The 15,821-nt window shown below is 35.4% G+C and overlaps 1 protein-coding gene across 2 annotated transcripts in view; it reads left to right on the top strand.

Moving 5' to 3' along the window:
• The window catches only part of LOC125668853 (sushi, von Willebrand factor type A, EGF and pentraxin domain-containing protein 1-like), a 337,072-nt gene that overhangs the window by 182,464 nt on the left and 138,787 nt on the right, over positions 1-15,821 (top strand). The window contains exons 36-38 of one of the 2 annotated variants that reach the window (XM_056161741.1): positions 5,684-5,899; positions 9,478-9,561; positions 11,770-11,991. In XM_056161741.1, coding sequence (XP_056017716.1) covers positions 5,684-5,899; positions 9,478-9,561; positions 11,770-11,991 — 522 coding nt within the window. The remainder of the gene's footprint in view (positions 1-5,683; positions 5,900-9,477; positions 9,562-11,769; positions 11,992-15,821) is intronic. The other variant, XM_056161742.1, reaches the window with a different exon arrangement.

The raw sequence follows: 15,821 nt of genomic DNA, 5'->3' as shown, positions 1-15,821 counted from the left end.
TTTACATGTAAATATATAGGAAAAATCTTCTTCTCAAGAACCACTGAGCCAGAAAAGCTGATATTTACATGAATGCTTTTTGACATATTTCAGATTTCAGTTTATTAAAATCATGTAAATCTCCAAAACCACTGGGCCAATTTCAATCAAACTTGGCAAAAAGCATCCTTGGGTGAAGGGCTTTCAAGTTTGGTCATGCCCCCTTGAAAAGGGAGATAATCACAAAAATGCAAAAATACTATGGGGTCATTTAAAAAAACTTTTTTCTCAAGAACACGGCTACCCATGTCCTAAATCATAATGTATCGGTTATGCAAGAAAATTCGTTTGGAGTGTTTCCGGTTATGAGTTAAAAGAGAACAACACGCCGCTTCGACAGGTAGGTAGATCTGAGTTAGGTTACGTCACGTAATACAAACTCATTCAGGTGCGTAATACTACTGTATCTATCAGCGGGGTGTGTATTAACCAAATTTTCCTCTAAATCTTAACCAATCCATTAAATCATAACTTATTCTCTAAAGCATTACCTGACCCGTTTGGATAGAAATTTTGGCAAAATACAAATACCAATGTGACGAATTGGGATCGGGCACGGGATGTATTATTATCTATAAATAGAGCTGATGTGATCCGGACTTTATCGTATGACAATACGATATGACCCAAGGCATAACGAATGCCGGGTAGTATAAATACGGCTGTTTTGCGAGAGACAGTGTCATTCCGAAGTAGACGCTGGCAAGGAGTTATCGAAGGTACGGTGAATAAAGAAACTAACAGTATACGGTGTCTAGTATACTAGTAGGGAAGCTTTTAAAGGTGGGGACGTTCACCTGGTGTTTATTTTATTTTGTTTGATCAGTCCTTCGACAAAGGGATCTGTCCGGTATAAGGACACATCTCCCGTACTCCCGGATCTGTCACATCAAGATCTATAGTCTCTTTATGATAAAGATAGGAAATCTTGCACATATCTGTATATATTGACTCGTATATTTCCTAATCATTTGTTTAAGATCAATATCAATAAGTATAGGGACTCATCCAAACCTTCGAACCCCAACACGTTACACCAACATCAAAAAAGTAGAGTAATTTTGACTTGCACAAATCGTCCCTAGAGTGGTCAACTTATTTCGACTGGTTAGCTGATTGAGCCGATATTGATCCTGACAATCGAGAGTTGTGAGAAATTTTCAAAATTCAACCTCTTTCTGCTCTCGGAAAATCATCTCGTGTCGTCTTGCCACTTTAGATATGGGTAATTGTGGTTATTTCGTATACTTTAATCATTTCTACAGCTGACAATATTCCCCGATTTTCGTCAACAAAGGTTAAATTATCATAAACAAGAAAAACTCAGATCTTCCTACCTGTCGAAGCGGCGTGTTGTTCTCTTTTAACTCATAATCGAAAACACTCCAAACGAATTTTCTTGCATAACCGATACATTATGATATAGGACATGGGTAGCCGTGAAGAACCACTGGACCAGAAGAGCTGAAATTTACATGAAAGCTGCCTGACATAGTGAAGATTCCAGTTTGTTAAAACCATGACCCCCAGGGGTAGGATGGGGCCACAATAGAGGATCAAAGTTTTACATACAAATATATAGGGAAATATTTAAAAATCGTCCGAAGAACCACTGGACCAGAAAAGTTTACATTTACATGAAAGCTTCCTGACATAGTGGATATTCAAGTTTGTTTAAATCATGGCCTCCAGGGGTAGGGTGGGGCCACAATAGGGGATCAAAGTTTTACATACAAATATATAGGAAAGTCTTTAAATGGACCCTTGTTACTCCGTAGTATATCTGAGGATGTGATACATGGTAACAGTCCTAAGCATCATTTCTTAAAGTTTTGAATAGCAGTAAGTATTATAATACAGGCATTCAAAGTGGATGAGTGGGCTAGTCATGAGAAGTTGACTTCACAATTGTCTTAAAAAAGACATTGAGGGGGAGGGGTGGTTATCACTTATCCTTCACTACATGGGTTAGATTCATCAATTCAAGCTTACATTCCCACCATTAATAACCACTATTTAAGGGGTTGGGGCTTATACCTTATGCATATGAAAATTATGGTGGAAACTGAACATTGTCAAAAAAGAGGGCAGGTTCTATGTGCTCGTTTTCAAGAACTATAAGGCTATATAGTCTGCCAAAATAATATGCAAGTATTGTGCTCCTTTATGTGGAATATACTCAACAGCTTTCTGACTTGATCAAATCTGAGAGTTTTTCTCAAATTGCTGAGTTGAAATCATTAAAGTGTACCTTGAAATTGAGTCTTACTCAAGTTGAGAAAATACTTGAGTTTTCTCAAAAAAGATGAGAGTGATAAATAACCTATTTCAGAAGTAAATTCAGACCAAAGTAGCTGTCATGAGATTTGGTGGAATTTGATCTAGATTCCTGGGCAAACTGCCAGTGACAGGAGTATTTCAATGGATGTTTTGCGAAAGGACAAGATTTTCCAGTGTTACCACATTTAGATCCACCACTATTTATTTATAACTCTTTATACAAGTTGATATCCGATGATTTTATTAATCAAACGCAGAGATTAGGGGAACTTGTGGCACAGATGAAACTCCTGGACATCTCTTGAAATCACCATGCCAATTTCATTTCACAACATTCAAATTTTCTGTTATAAGTGTAAGGACCAGACATATATTATATGCATATACATCCTTCAAATTCCTCTTCCCAAAACCTTCTTTTGAATGATTGTACAGAGTTGTGGAGGATCTGAAGGAGTTATGGGGTGCACCTCCTTTTTGTTTGAAATATCATATGATTAACAAAAGTTTACATGATAGGTCAGAAAAAATACTTTAAGGCCCCCCTTTGATTTATTTTCCTGGATGAAGCATCCAGTTAGATAATTTGAGAATATTGAAAGTAAAATATTTTTTCTCAAATTTGAAAATCCTTGTTAGTTCAAGAAAAATTGTAGAAAGGGTTTGGGGTAGATGAATTTTAGAAAAGAGGGAGGGTGTAATAGTTATGCTGGTTGCATTGAGCACTGGTTACTAAATCTGCTTAGTCCTTGTGGCAACGTAATGGTTATATGCTGGTTACATTGAGCAATGATTAATTGATAGATTATCATCCCCGCCCGCCCCTAATTTTTTATTTAGCAAACCCCCAATTTCCGGAAAATTTTCATATTCGACTCCAGTATTTACGCTTCTTGTTTATATTTCCGGTATAGCAACATAAAAAGCCACGAGAAGAAAATAGATCTCTATGAATTTCTTAATTTATTGCATTCTTACAGGCGTAAATCATTTCTGTTTGAAATTTAAGCTTAACCTGGAATTTGTCTGTGAGAATAGCATAGATTTATATCCATCTGGCATTAAATGATGAGCTTCTGTTGAAAAAAACTCATTTGTCTTTAATAGAGCACAGCTCTCCCTATAGGTAACACGTATACAGGTTTAAAAGAAAAATATAGAAAATAAACAATACCTATGGAACTTGAAAATTTTGGTCCAAATAGCGTCGATTTGAATATGAGCATGTGTACATGTATTTCTCCATATTGAATCTCGTGTACCCAAGTTAACGTTCTGAGATGTTGCATAAATTCCGTAAAAGCATGTCAATCTTATTTTCTTAATCATATATTTAATCACTCCTTGATTGCATTATGTCTCCTACATTTTTGTAAATTTGCTAAACACCGACGCTGAATATGACGTCACAATTACATCAGTTGCATTATGTTTCCTGCGTTCAATAAATAGGTGGATCAAATGTCTATTAAAGTTATGAGGATATTTTGATAGAGCGTTAGGTGCTAACTTCGGGATATTTTTTGTTCTCGTTATCGATATAAATTTTACAGATTCCAATACTTTTTGCTTCGCCCTCAAGAAATGGTCACGCCGTAAAAATAAAATCCACCCACCCGCCGCTGTCCGTCCGTACGTGCGGGGTCATGTTTTCGGGACTTTCTTCCGTAACGGATGCATGTACAACTTTGAAATTTGATCACAATATCTCCCTCAAGTACTGTAAGAGTGAGTTTGCATTTCAGCTGGATTGGTCCATCCTTGACCTACTTTAGGGCTATAAGTATGTCAAACAGTTTTCCGGACTTTTATTTGTTACAGATACAGATATTGCCCTAGAATTTACACATGAGATTCCTTTCAGAGGAATGCAAGTTCAGTTTGCATTTCAGCTGGATTGATTCATCCGTCCGTGAACTACATAAGGACTAAAAGTTTTCTGGGCTTTTTTTTCATTATGGATACAGATATTGCCCTGATATTTAGTCAAAGGTTTTCTCTTGGAGGAATACAAGTTCAGTTTGCATTTCAGCTGGATTGGTCCATCCATGACCTACTTTTCAGCTAAAAATAGGTCAAACAGTTTTCAAGTCTTTTTTCCCTTACGAATACAAATATTGCCCTGATATTTAGTCATAAGCTTCCTCTCGGAGGAATAAAAGTTCAGTTTGCATTTCAGCTGGATTGGTCTATCCTTTACCTACTTTTTGGACTAAAAATAGGTCAGACAGTTTTCCAGGCTTTTTTCATTATGGATACAAATATTGCCCTGATATTTAGTCAAAGGCTTCCTCTCAGAGGAATACAAGTTCAGTTAACATTTCAGCTTGATTGGTCCATCCATGACCTACTTTAGGACTAAAAATAGGTCATACAGTTTTACAGGCTTTTTTCATTACGGATACAGATATTGCCCTGATATTTAGTCAAAGGCTTCCTCTTGGAGGAAGACAAGTGCAGTTAACATATCAGCTGGATTGGCGCATAATGACCTACAGTACTTTAGGGATAGAAGTAGGTCAAACAGTTTTCCAGATTGTTTTTGGTATAGTCACAGGTATTGCTCTGAATAGTCACAACCTCCCTTTCAAAGAAATACATAATCAGTTCACATTTCAACTTAATTGGTGCACCATGACCTACTTTAGGGCTAAAAGTAGATCAAATGGTTTCCTGGACTTTTTATCATCATAGATAGATATATTGCACCAACATTTTGTTTCAACCTCACTCTCGGAGAAATACATGCATAATTAGTTCACATGTCAGATGGATTGGTGCACCATGACACACTTTAAGCTTTTCTATTCAGAATGTGTGTTGTATCAATTCAGAGTGCACAATATGCTTCCAGGTTGAATTTCACTGTCCGTCGGGCATATATTGTACCGTTTGCGAAGGTCGCAAATGTAGAAAAATGCATAACCAGTGTCATTATAAATGTTATTTGCAGAATCTTCTGAGAAACAAGGCTAAAATATGTCAAATTGAATTTGAAAATTAAATTCAACCATCTGCATGTATATTGAGTGAAAATTCAAATTTATTCTACTTATTATCCAACTGGGCCCAAGTGTGTCTGTAGCGAATCTAGAATTTTAAAGATTTTGTTCAATATCACCAACTTTATAGTTTGTGAAAGTGATGTGTTACAAGTACTTGAGAAATGTAGTGCATAAATACATTTGTTTAGTGATTGATAAAGGTGTAGGGCCACATTTCAGAGACCCAATTAAAGCTTATTGAGTCGGTGCAAAGTGACTCAGGGTCTAATATTGTGATTTAACGGAAAAATTTATGTATTTCTAAACAATACTGTGTACAAAACAGTTGGGTCATATGATATATGTATGTATAATTTTAGATGACTGTGATTCCCACAGAGATGGTTGTTTGTATAATGGTACATGTAATGATGGTGTCGATAGCTACACCTGTGGCTGCAGGTCTGGATTCAGTGGAAGACATTGCCAGGTCACCAAAAATTTCTGTAGCAATACACCATGTCCAAATGGTGGATGTGTTAATGACTACACAACACTAACACCTAAATGTTTCTGTGATTACCCATACCAGTTAGGTAAGTATTGTTTTATTTGTGGTCTCAACAAAAGAGGGTGTTGCACAGAAGCGGTAATTTTCCCTAATCGTAGCTCCGTACCAACATTCGTGACGTAGAACTGACCTTCATTTATATTTATACTCATTGCGCATTTGCCATTTAAATATCTGAAGGATTCCCCTGTACTAGGGACACGCCTAATACATTTTATGTGTCAATACATTATACATGTAGTCTAAAGATAATTTTTGAGATCGTGAAAATTAAATTGTCTTCTTTTCCCCCTGAGTATCAGATACAATGTTTACGATTACATGTTACCAGTGTATCAAATATTTAATATTCTATACTACTACAGTCCAAAAGCTCTTATACTCGTATGTTTTATTTTCTATAACCAACAATTGGCAACTGCACATGACTCTGGCCACAAAACAATATATGGGATTATAATACGCATCAATGAAATTCAACATTATTCAAAGTACATGCACCTGTAAAAATTGATTCAACATAGCAATTTGCTACTGGAATACATATAAACTCAAATTGTTTAACGGTTATTTACCTCGTTTGGCCTCAAAGTTTTTCTTCCAAAGCTTTTGCAAAGTTCACAACGGTTTTTCGTAAAAGGCACCATGCCTTTGTCAACAACTTTCATTCAAAAAACATAAAAGTTCTCGTTAGCAGCCTTGGCTATCAAAGCACAGGTATTGCATGCTGTATTCGGCGTGTTTGTTGAGAGTCTTATTCACAAACTAAACAATGTCCAGGTTGGAAGCTTATTTCAAACTCGGAACATGGTAATAAACAGCGATTTGACATGAAACATTTATAAAAACTAAAAGCGTGTTTAAATTAAGAAAAAAAATTAGATGGAAAAGGAATATGAAAAAAAAATATGTTCGTGAGGGAGTCGAACCCGGTCGTTCTAAAAATAGAAAACATCTTTACATTTAAGAGTCGACGACCTTATCCACTGAAGCACGCAGTAGACCATACATTACTGAGGACAATTAACGTACAGGTGAAGTTGAAAATAATACTAGTGAAGTCGTTTCGATTTTTTTAAATTTGCAAAAAAATGCCCCGTGAAACAAAATTTCACAACGACAGTTTTTTAGAGGGAAATTCGAAGAACATGCTCATGCTAAATTAATTTTGTTTCACGGAGGCAGTTTTTCTGAAATTTGGGGATACCCATCCATTTTAACGCTAAAAATCATACAAATCACTTATTGCTTGATTTAAACTCTAAATATTTTGGCTAATTTTGTCAATAAACGTCTATTAAACTTATTTTCAAAAATTATTGAATCAAGACATATGTTCCAATTGGTTTTATCATATATTTAAATAACTTAAATTTTTCGATCTTTCATGCAACACCTTTAGGGAAATTAACATGAGACGTGCAACACCTTCTTTATAAAAATGCTTTGCTGTGGAATTTCAATGAAGTAAATAAACTTGTCATTCTATATTTAAAACATTAATTGTTTAGTCATGAAGAATGGCCTACATTTTTCATAACGCTATGCGAGTTATTTCCCCCCTGATTACAGAGGGCGCGCTGCAAATTGCGGTCCACAGTTGACAGTGCCATACAAGGAATAAATAGAAAATTTACAATTTTTGACTGCAATCAATTGCCAGTTAAGGAATTTTTCTAAGAATTAAGTGTAATGACTTTAAAATAGTATAATTGAACAAAATATTTTAGTCCAAAATTACATTTTTGCGTGGTTTTCTCACAAGCAATGTATGGTTATGATGTAATAAAGTATGTAAATATTACCTAGTCCTCGATTTCTTTAGATCAGAATCATGATGTCCTTAGTATATCAGCAATTCTTCATTATTAATTTTTATCAATATTTTCGACAACCAAAACACACAAACAAAACATTCAATACGATATGCCTAAAAACACATGTAAAACCAACGCATACCGGTACATGTACATTATCAATTTATGGTTTCACACTGAACAAAACTACTTGTTGCTAAATGTACACTAGGTGCCAATAAATAAAGCATGTTAATTATCTCGAATTGGTATGTCTAGTGTAACATTTTTGTTAAATTTTGATATTTTTTTCGCGTGTGATTTGATATTTTGAAAGTTAGATTTTGTGTACATCGTCTTACACCTCTTCTTGCACTTAAATTACTCAAACGAGCTCAAAAACAATCATCAGGATCCTAGCAACAATGGGTCTGCCTCCTCTTATTATTATATACAAACTTGGTTGTTTTCACGTGCAAAGAAAGACCTATAGTCGGATAGCCCCTCCCCCCTCCCTAGAAAAAAAACATTGTCGTAAATGGTAGTGCAAATGTAAAATTTAACGGATGAATGGAACTGAAAAATCAACCCTTGCCGCCTTCCTTCTCGAGCTTTGGATTATTATTATTTTTAAAATTTACTTGTCAAAATTTTTTAGACAATATTATGAAGTCAAATTTTCTCTCTCTCTTCCCCCCACCCCCACCCCTTTCGATGCTACGTGCCTGATTGTATCATATGCTTTCAATTTATGTGTCTACATCGTTTTTAAAACAGATTACTATTAAAGTCCTTGGTGTTAATTGCATAATTTGGACAGACCTACAACACCCCCATTCCACAACTCTACAATTTCACGAAGTGCATACTTTAAAAAGTTTTCTCCATAAAGTCAAAGCAATTAAACCTTGTTTTTGTCATAGATATATTACAACCTGTTAAAACTTGGTATACTTAAGAATTTGGTAACGTAAGCTATACTATACACTATTTGTTAATGCTATGTATATGAAGCTTAGAACCGCAGCTGTAAGTGCGCCCCCAACTTCCGGTGTAAAGGGAGTAGCTGCAAAAATGTAGGCCATTGGGTTTGATGCCAAAGCAATTTGGACCCTCTAAGTAGATGACCTCAGAAATATTGCAACGATTCACAATTAACTGTAATGATGCCTATTTCAAAATGAGTACAAATGTATTGATCTTAAATACAAAGAAGACCTTGCAAACACTTAAAGTATGGGGCTTAAATCTCCTCTCATAAACTTATTTCATTCAGAGAATTTCTCTGAAAACATTTGGTTGGTTTCCCCTCATGTTTATAGAAATGTCCAACTTCTCTACTCAAAGATGATGACCTGCTTATCTATTTCTCCCTTCCAGAAGGGGAACATGTTTTCTACTTCTTCTTTCGCTTCTCTACAAAGTTTGTCTAGGCCATAACTTTTCTGTGTTTTGACATAGGCCTTTGATATTTGGTATGTGGGTATACCATGATAAGCAGTGTGTCACATTTTATTTTGATGACCATTACCCTTGACCTTTTATCTAAAATTCAAATAACAGAATTTCAGGGTTTTTTTTCCGGAGCATAACTTTTTGTCTTTTGACATAGGCCTTTGGTATTTGGTATGTTGGTAAGTTTAATTTACTATCATATGTTCAAAACGATGTTCCTTGGTTGAAGTATATTATATACCGTAACTCTTAATTTTCCACTTTAAAGATGACCCCTAAAACTGTATTAGAAAACTATATGGAAAATGGAAGGGAAGACATCCGTTTTATTGCACTAAACAATTCTTTCTAGTTTCATATTTGGTAGCCAAGGGTAAAAGGAGAGAAGCAGGTGGTCATCTCTGGCTAACAAAGAAGGAACATGTTATATACCATGGTAGGATGTGAATATGTTGACCCTGATCCATCTAATTTTGAGAAAGTTCTGACTTTTTTTAAAGATTTCTCTGTATGATCTATCAATATTATCATATGCTTGCAACACTGAAAGATATATGCTTACATTGTACACAGAAGTTTCTCATGACATTGTGTCTTTTTCAAGGTCATTCTTCTGCATTTCCTCATTTTGCAAGCCTTTACAGATATTTGCGACAAGATTAGATCACTGTGCAGGATAGTGATAAACAGCAATGTGTTGTAACAGTTGCTTTGAATAAAGAGACAAAAGCAGGATTATGATTGTCAGATTTACATATATTGTATGCACTATTATGTAAACCTTAGTTTATAAAAAACCCAAATCATTTAATTTTATGTTTACACGCCTTTTCATTGGTTAATCTATCATATGAATATCGTATACCCCGAAAAATAAAATAATAAATGGCCGGAACTACATTCTATTGGAATGTTGGGGATTCCACTGAATTGTCTATTTATAGATCTATTTATAGATTGGGAATCCTGAAAAGAACAACTTAACAACTCTATCGCTCCAAATAAATTCATTCAACAAAAAACATTAACATATTAAAAATAAATGGTAAATAAACAATTAATTGTACAAAATAAAATAAATATGACTATTTGAAGGAAAAACATAACACACGCGCGTACACGTCTGCTTATGCAATTTCTGAAAATGGATTCCAAGGGAGGAAATTTCGATATTGGTACTTTCGATGATATTTTTCAAACCCTTAACGATGATGGTTTTGAACTCCGACATATTGTGTTCGTGAGTGGGCACCGGAACGAGGCGTCCGTATGCAGTTATAACAAGGATTGCAGTGACCATCAAAAGCAATGCCTTAGTAATTCACTAGCAAAACTTGCAAGACCCTCTGCAACACTCACTTGTCCCCCTGGAAACCATAGAAACTCTCAAGAGAACCCTACTTGCCTGGTCTCTGATCCCATGATACATCATGCACATGTCCCACGCTTACCGTTCGTACCGACATCGAACATTGAGGTGAATGCCAGTTCCACTCAACAAAGTTCCAGCAATTTTCTATCCACAGGATTCATTTCTAACTCATCCTTTCAAAGCTGCACCTTTCAGTTCACAGGGAACCCGTTCGTGAGTCAAAAGTAAACAGTTCGTGGAAGCCGCCATTTACGATTTTCAGTTGATGTCTTCATAAATACTACGCAAATATCAAAGCGTCCTATAATGTAGTTCAAAAATAAATCTTTAATTGAACTCAAATCATATGTTTTATCATTCAAACTCAATGCTTTACATATTTAAATGATAAGGAATAAATATATTATCTTTTCGGTGGATGGAGGGATTCCACGAAAAAAAAAAGACGAAAAAGTTTTCCGTCTTTTTTATTCGTGGACCCCTCCATCCACCGAAAAGATAATATATTCATTCCTTAACACAAATGAATATTTACAGATTTATTCAAATTTGCCTTATGGGAACTACTCAGCTATTGTGATAGATAAAACAAACCATACATTAAAAAACACATGCTAAAGTAAAGTTACAATATCAAGTGTACAATAATTATCAGGCAACACAACATTATGATTGTCAGATTTACATACCTATATTGTATGCACTCTTATGTAAACCTCAGATAAGTAAGCTTGCACTTTGTATTATGTTTGTTGAAGCGAAAAAGATACTGTAAACGTACTTTTTTCCACGGGTTCATAAGTCCGCGGAATTACAATTTCTGTTTATTCCGCGGGTAGAAAAGTGGGCGGATTTCTTAGATTGCCACTTAATGTCTTTCATTTACTTTAAGTACGCTGGGATAAATTTCCGCTGAAAATTTGTGACCACGTACATAGCGTAAATTAATACCGCGCGGAAAAAAGTACTTCTACAGTAATTAAAAATATTTTCAAATTCATAGCATTCTTTTGATTGCTCTAAAGTTACCAATTTAAACAAATACTCGTTTTGAAATGGGCATCACATTTAAGTTTGTTTTAAATGCAATTGAAGGTTGTGAATTTGAATCTGTACAACACACCTTGTTTCTTTTCACAAGAATTCTGCTGTGAAACTTTGGTTAGGAAGATTCGTGTGAATGATGTGGGTGAAAACCCGAGTTAGAACCATTATATGCTTTAAACAAATGTTAGCAATTTTGTAAAATTGATCTTTTAATTCCAAACACAGGAAGTAATGGTAAATGTGAGTTGATGGATTTATGTAACAACACTGTCTGTAACAATGGTACTTGTGACGCACAGACAGGAAAGTGTAGTTGCAATCCTGGCTATGAAGGTTCTTCCTGTCAACACAGTGAGGATGACTGCAAGACTATGCCTTGTAAAAATGGAGGGAAATGTGTAGATGGACACCGAGACTACACTTGTGAGTGTGTCTCAGGATTCACAGGTAGGTTATTCTACCATAATATACTAAGTTGTGTCTAATGCAGCTACTCTTTTTATCTCACTCAAGTCATAGGAACATGTGAACTTTTTATCAATATTTGTTTATATCATATACCTAGTAGTGTATCAGCCCTGATACACCTATCTTGGCTAGGGTGAGACAGCTGCAAGTAGGTAGGGCTGTCTCGCCCTAAGGGCCGAGATATCTCTGTCTCGGCCCGTTGTCAAGGGGCTGTCTCGCCCTCAAATTTCAAATGGCTATTTCTTCTTTAATCTTTTGAAATCTAACATAACTACATGAAAAAATGATGTTAGACACAATTTTTTTTCAAATATAATACTTTCTTCCACGACAAAATTTAATTTAAGCAGAAAAATTAAATAAAAACGTTTTTGAAAACAGCGCTAAATTGTAGCGAGTATCTAAGCAAAGGGGGGTAACCCAAGTAACAATTGTTTATTTAGAACAATAACACGTTTAACTTCATTTCAAAACAATCAACGTTCTAGGTGACAGAAAACAGTAGGAGGATTATGGAGGGTGATACTGAAGCATTTTCAGAAATCCCCGGTCCTAATGGAGATAAAATGTTAATTTACAGCAATTTTGATGTAGAAAACTGTTTTAAAACGATTTCTGAAATCTAAAATCCCGAGGACTTGGCAATAAAACGAGAAAAGTAGAACCATTATCTTCCGACGTATTTCAACGACTTATAGATGCTAAACAGATGGGAAACAGTAAAAAAAAAAACTTACTTCAGTATAAGGTAACATTCCTTAAGCAAAGAAATAGCAGCATCAGATCTGTAAACATTCCCGTTCATACGATGACGCCACGTAAACAAAGTTCTACAACTCTTACAAATTATATGAAATATTGAAAACGGGCGAGTTTGGTAAATCCGAAAAAATAAATAAAAATCAGCAATGGAATAAAGCTACAAAACCCAGACTTTAGCATGTTTCACAATGTCAATAGTACTGGAAACGTAACCATTAAAGTAAACTCTCTGAAGGAATGAAATAGTCAAATATCGTTGTACAGTATACCATGTATTTATGTTTGGGTCAATGACCCCCCCCACCCCCCACCCCCCACCCCCACCCCACCCCACCCCCACCCCCCAATTTAAAAAAAAATGTTTATCAACTTGTTGTGTTTTAGGTATATGATATAAACAATATCACACTGTAATGTTGATCTCGGACCTGGGATTGCCCCTCGAGTGATCTCGGCCCTCGCCCTACGGGCTCGGGCCGAGATCAACTCTCGGGGCCAATCCCAGGTCCGAGATCAACATTACAGTGTGATATTCTATATATATCATATACCTAGTAGTGTATCAGCCCTGATACACCTATCTTGGATAGGGTGAGACAGCTGCAAGTAGGTAGGGCTGTATCGCCCTAAGGGCCGAGATATCTCTGTCTCGGCCCGTTGTCAAGGGGCTGTCTCGCCCTCAAATTTCAAATGGTATTTCTTTAATCTTTTGAAATCTAACATAACTACGTGAAAAAATGATGTTAGACACAATTTTTTTTCAAATATAATACTTTCTTTCACGACAAAATTTAATTTAAGCAGAAAAATTAAATAAAAACGTTTTCAAAAACAGCGCTAAATTGTAGCGAGTATCTAAGCAAAGGGGGGTAACCCAAGTAACAATTGTTTATTTAGAACAATTACAAGTTTAACTTCATTTAAAAACAATCAACGTTCTAGGCGACAGAAAACAGTAGGAGGATTATGGAGGGTGATACTAAAGCATTTTTAGAAATTTAGAAATTCCCGGTCCTAATGGAGATCAAAATGTTAATTTATGGTAATTTTGATGTAGAAAACTGCTTTAAAACGATTTCTGAAATCTAAAATCCCGAGGACTTGGCAATAAAACGAGAAAAGCAGAACCAATATCTTCCGACGTTTTTCAACGACTTATAGATGCTAAACAGATGGGAAACGGTAAAAAAAAAAACTTACTTCAGTATAAGGTAACATTCCCTAAGCAAATAAATAGTAGCATCAGATCTGTAAACATTCCCGTTCATACGATGACGCCACGTAAACAAAGTTCTACAACTCTTACAAATTATATAAAATAATGAAAACGGGCGAGTTTGGTAAATCCGAAAAAAGAAATAAAAATAATTCACTTAGCATGTTTCACAATGCCAATAGTACTGGAAACATAACCATTAAAGTAAACTCACTGAAGGAATAAAATAGTCAAATATCGTTGTATAGTATACCATGTATTTATGTTTGGGTCAATACCCCCCCCCCCATTTTTAAAAAAATGTTTATCAACTTGTTGTGTTTTAGGTATATGATATAAACAATATCACACTCTAATGTTGATCTCGGACCTGGGATTGCCCCTCGAGTGATCTCGGCCCTCGCCCTACGGGCTCGGGCCGAGATCAACTCTCGGAGCCAATCCCAGGTCCGAGGTCAACATTAGAGTGTGATATTCTATATAACTGTTATTGTTGAGGGCATTGACATTTCACATAATCTTAGCTCTTCTTCCGAGCTGATGTCAACCAAACTTCGTACAAATTGAATCTTTAGTATGAGTCTCTTTCTAAGGGATGGTAGTGAAATAGTGAAAGTAAGAATTGATCTTTTGAATATGTCTTCTTTAAATTGCTAGACCAGAAATGCTACAAACTTTTATGAAAGATTTTTATATAGTGTATATAAACCATGGTCTTGAAACTATTGTTATAAGTTCATGATAAGACACAGAAGTTTTACCTATAAAAGCACTAAAAAAATATTTTTTTTAATTTCCATAGAGAGAACATAGTCTCTGTGTCCTTTTTCTTCACTTTATTCAGGTAAAAATATCATAAAGTGTTGTGAATTAAAAAAAAACAATTGAACAAGATATAGTTTTAATATTGGCATAGGATTCTATGAACTATGCATCTTCGCTAACCAAGGGTTTACGATCCGCTCCGCTTCTCTACAAACCCTTGGCAGATTTAGTGCGATTTTCGTAGCCTTAGCTTTCAGCATATGATTGGACGCAGGGAAAGTCCACTGCTCAATCAGAGAACATGTTACATTAGATTACGTGCAAAACAAAGGAAGTTAAAGACCTACAACTGTCACTCGGCCGTATATCAAATACATATCCAAACCAATGATGCCACGTGCACAGTTCAGACTCGTATCTGCGTAAAGAAGTGCATTTTATTTACTACGTAGTACCGTACCATAAGTTTAATATCAAACATATCTTGTAATTCGTTGCATTATGTTCTATCTATCCCAGATTTGAATAGTTGCGTCAGAGCTATTTTCCTCAATTTGGAATTCACCTTGCACACATTATTTTTAGACGTAGACTCAACGACTACATATATTTCATGGGTTCACACATGTTCATTTTCTAAATAATATTCTCACTGATTTCTTTTTCAAGTATGCAATTAAGAGGTACATGTAGTTAAATTTATTATTGATATTTTGATTGATTTGCATACCACATTGTGTTACTCTCTGAGCGCAGCCATTTCTAAACAACTTTTAAACAGTACATGTAACTGAAACACGCATTTCATTGGATAAGCATGATGTAATCCAAACAGGGTTGTTTTGTCCATCCGCTAGAGGGCGCCACTCAAAGCTACGAAAATCGCACTAAATCTGCCAAGGGTTTGTAGAGAAGTGTAGTGGGTCGTAAACCCTTGGCTAGCGAAGATGTGAACTATGTAGATAACAATGAAAATCATTGTCTAATGGAAATGACATACAACTGTGTAAGAAAAACTAATTATATAGTAATGTAGAGCAGGAAGGCCTCTACAAAAATTGTAAAT

This window comes from Ostrea edulis, chromosome 4 (assembly GCF_947568905.1).
Source record: "Ostrea edulis chromosome 4, xbOstEdul1.1, whole genome shotgun sequence".
NCBI lineage: Eukaryota > Metazoa > Mollusca > Bivalvia > Ostreida > Ostreidae > Ostrea > Ostrea edulis.
Note: the sequence above shows the minus strand (reverse complement) of the source record. Positions and strands in the feature narration are given on the sequence as shown.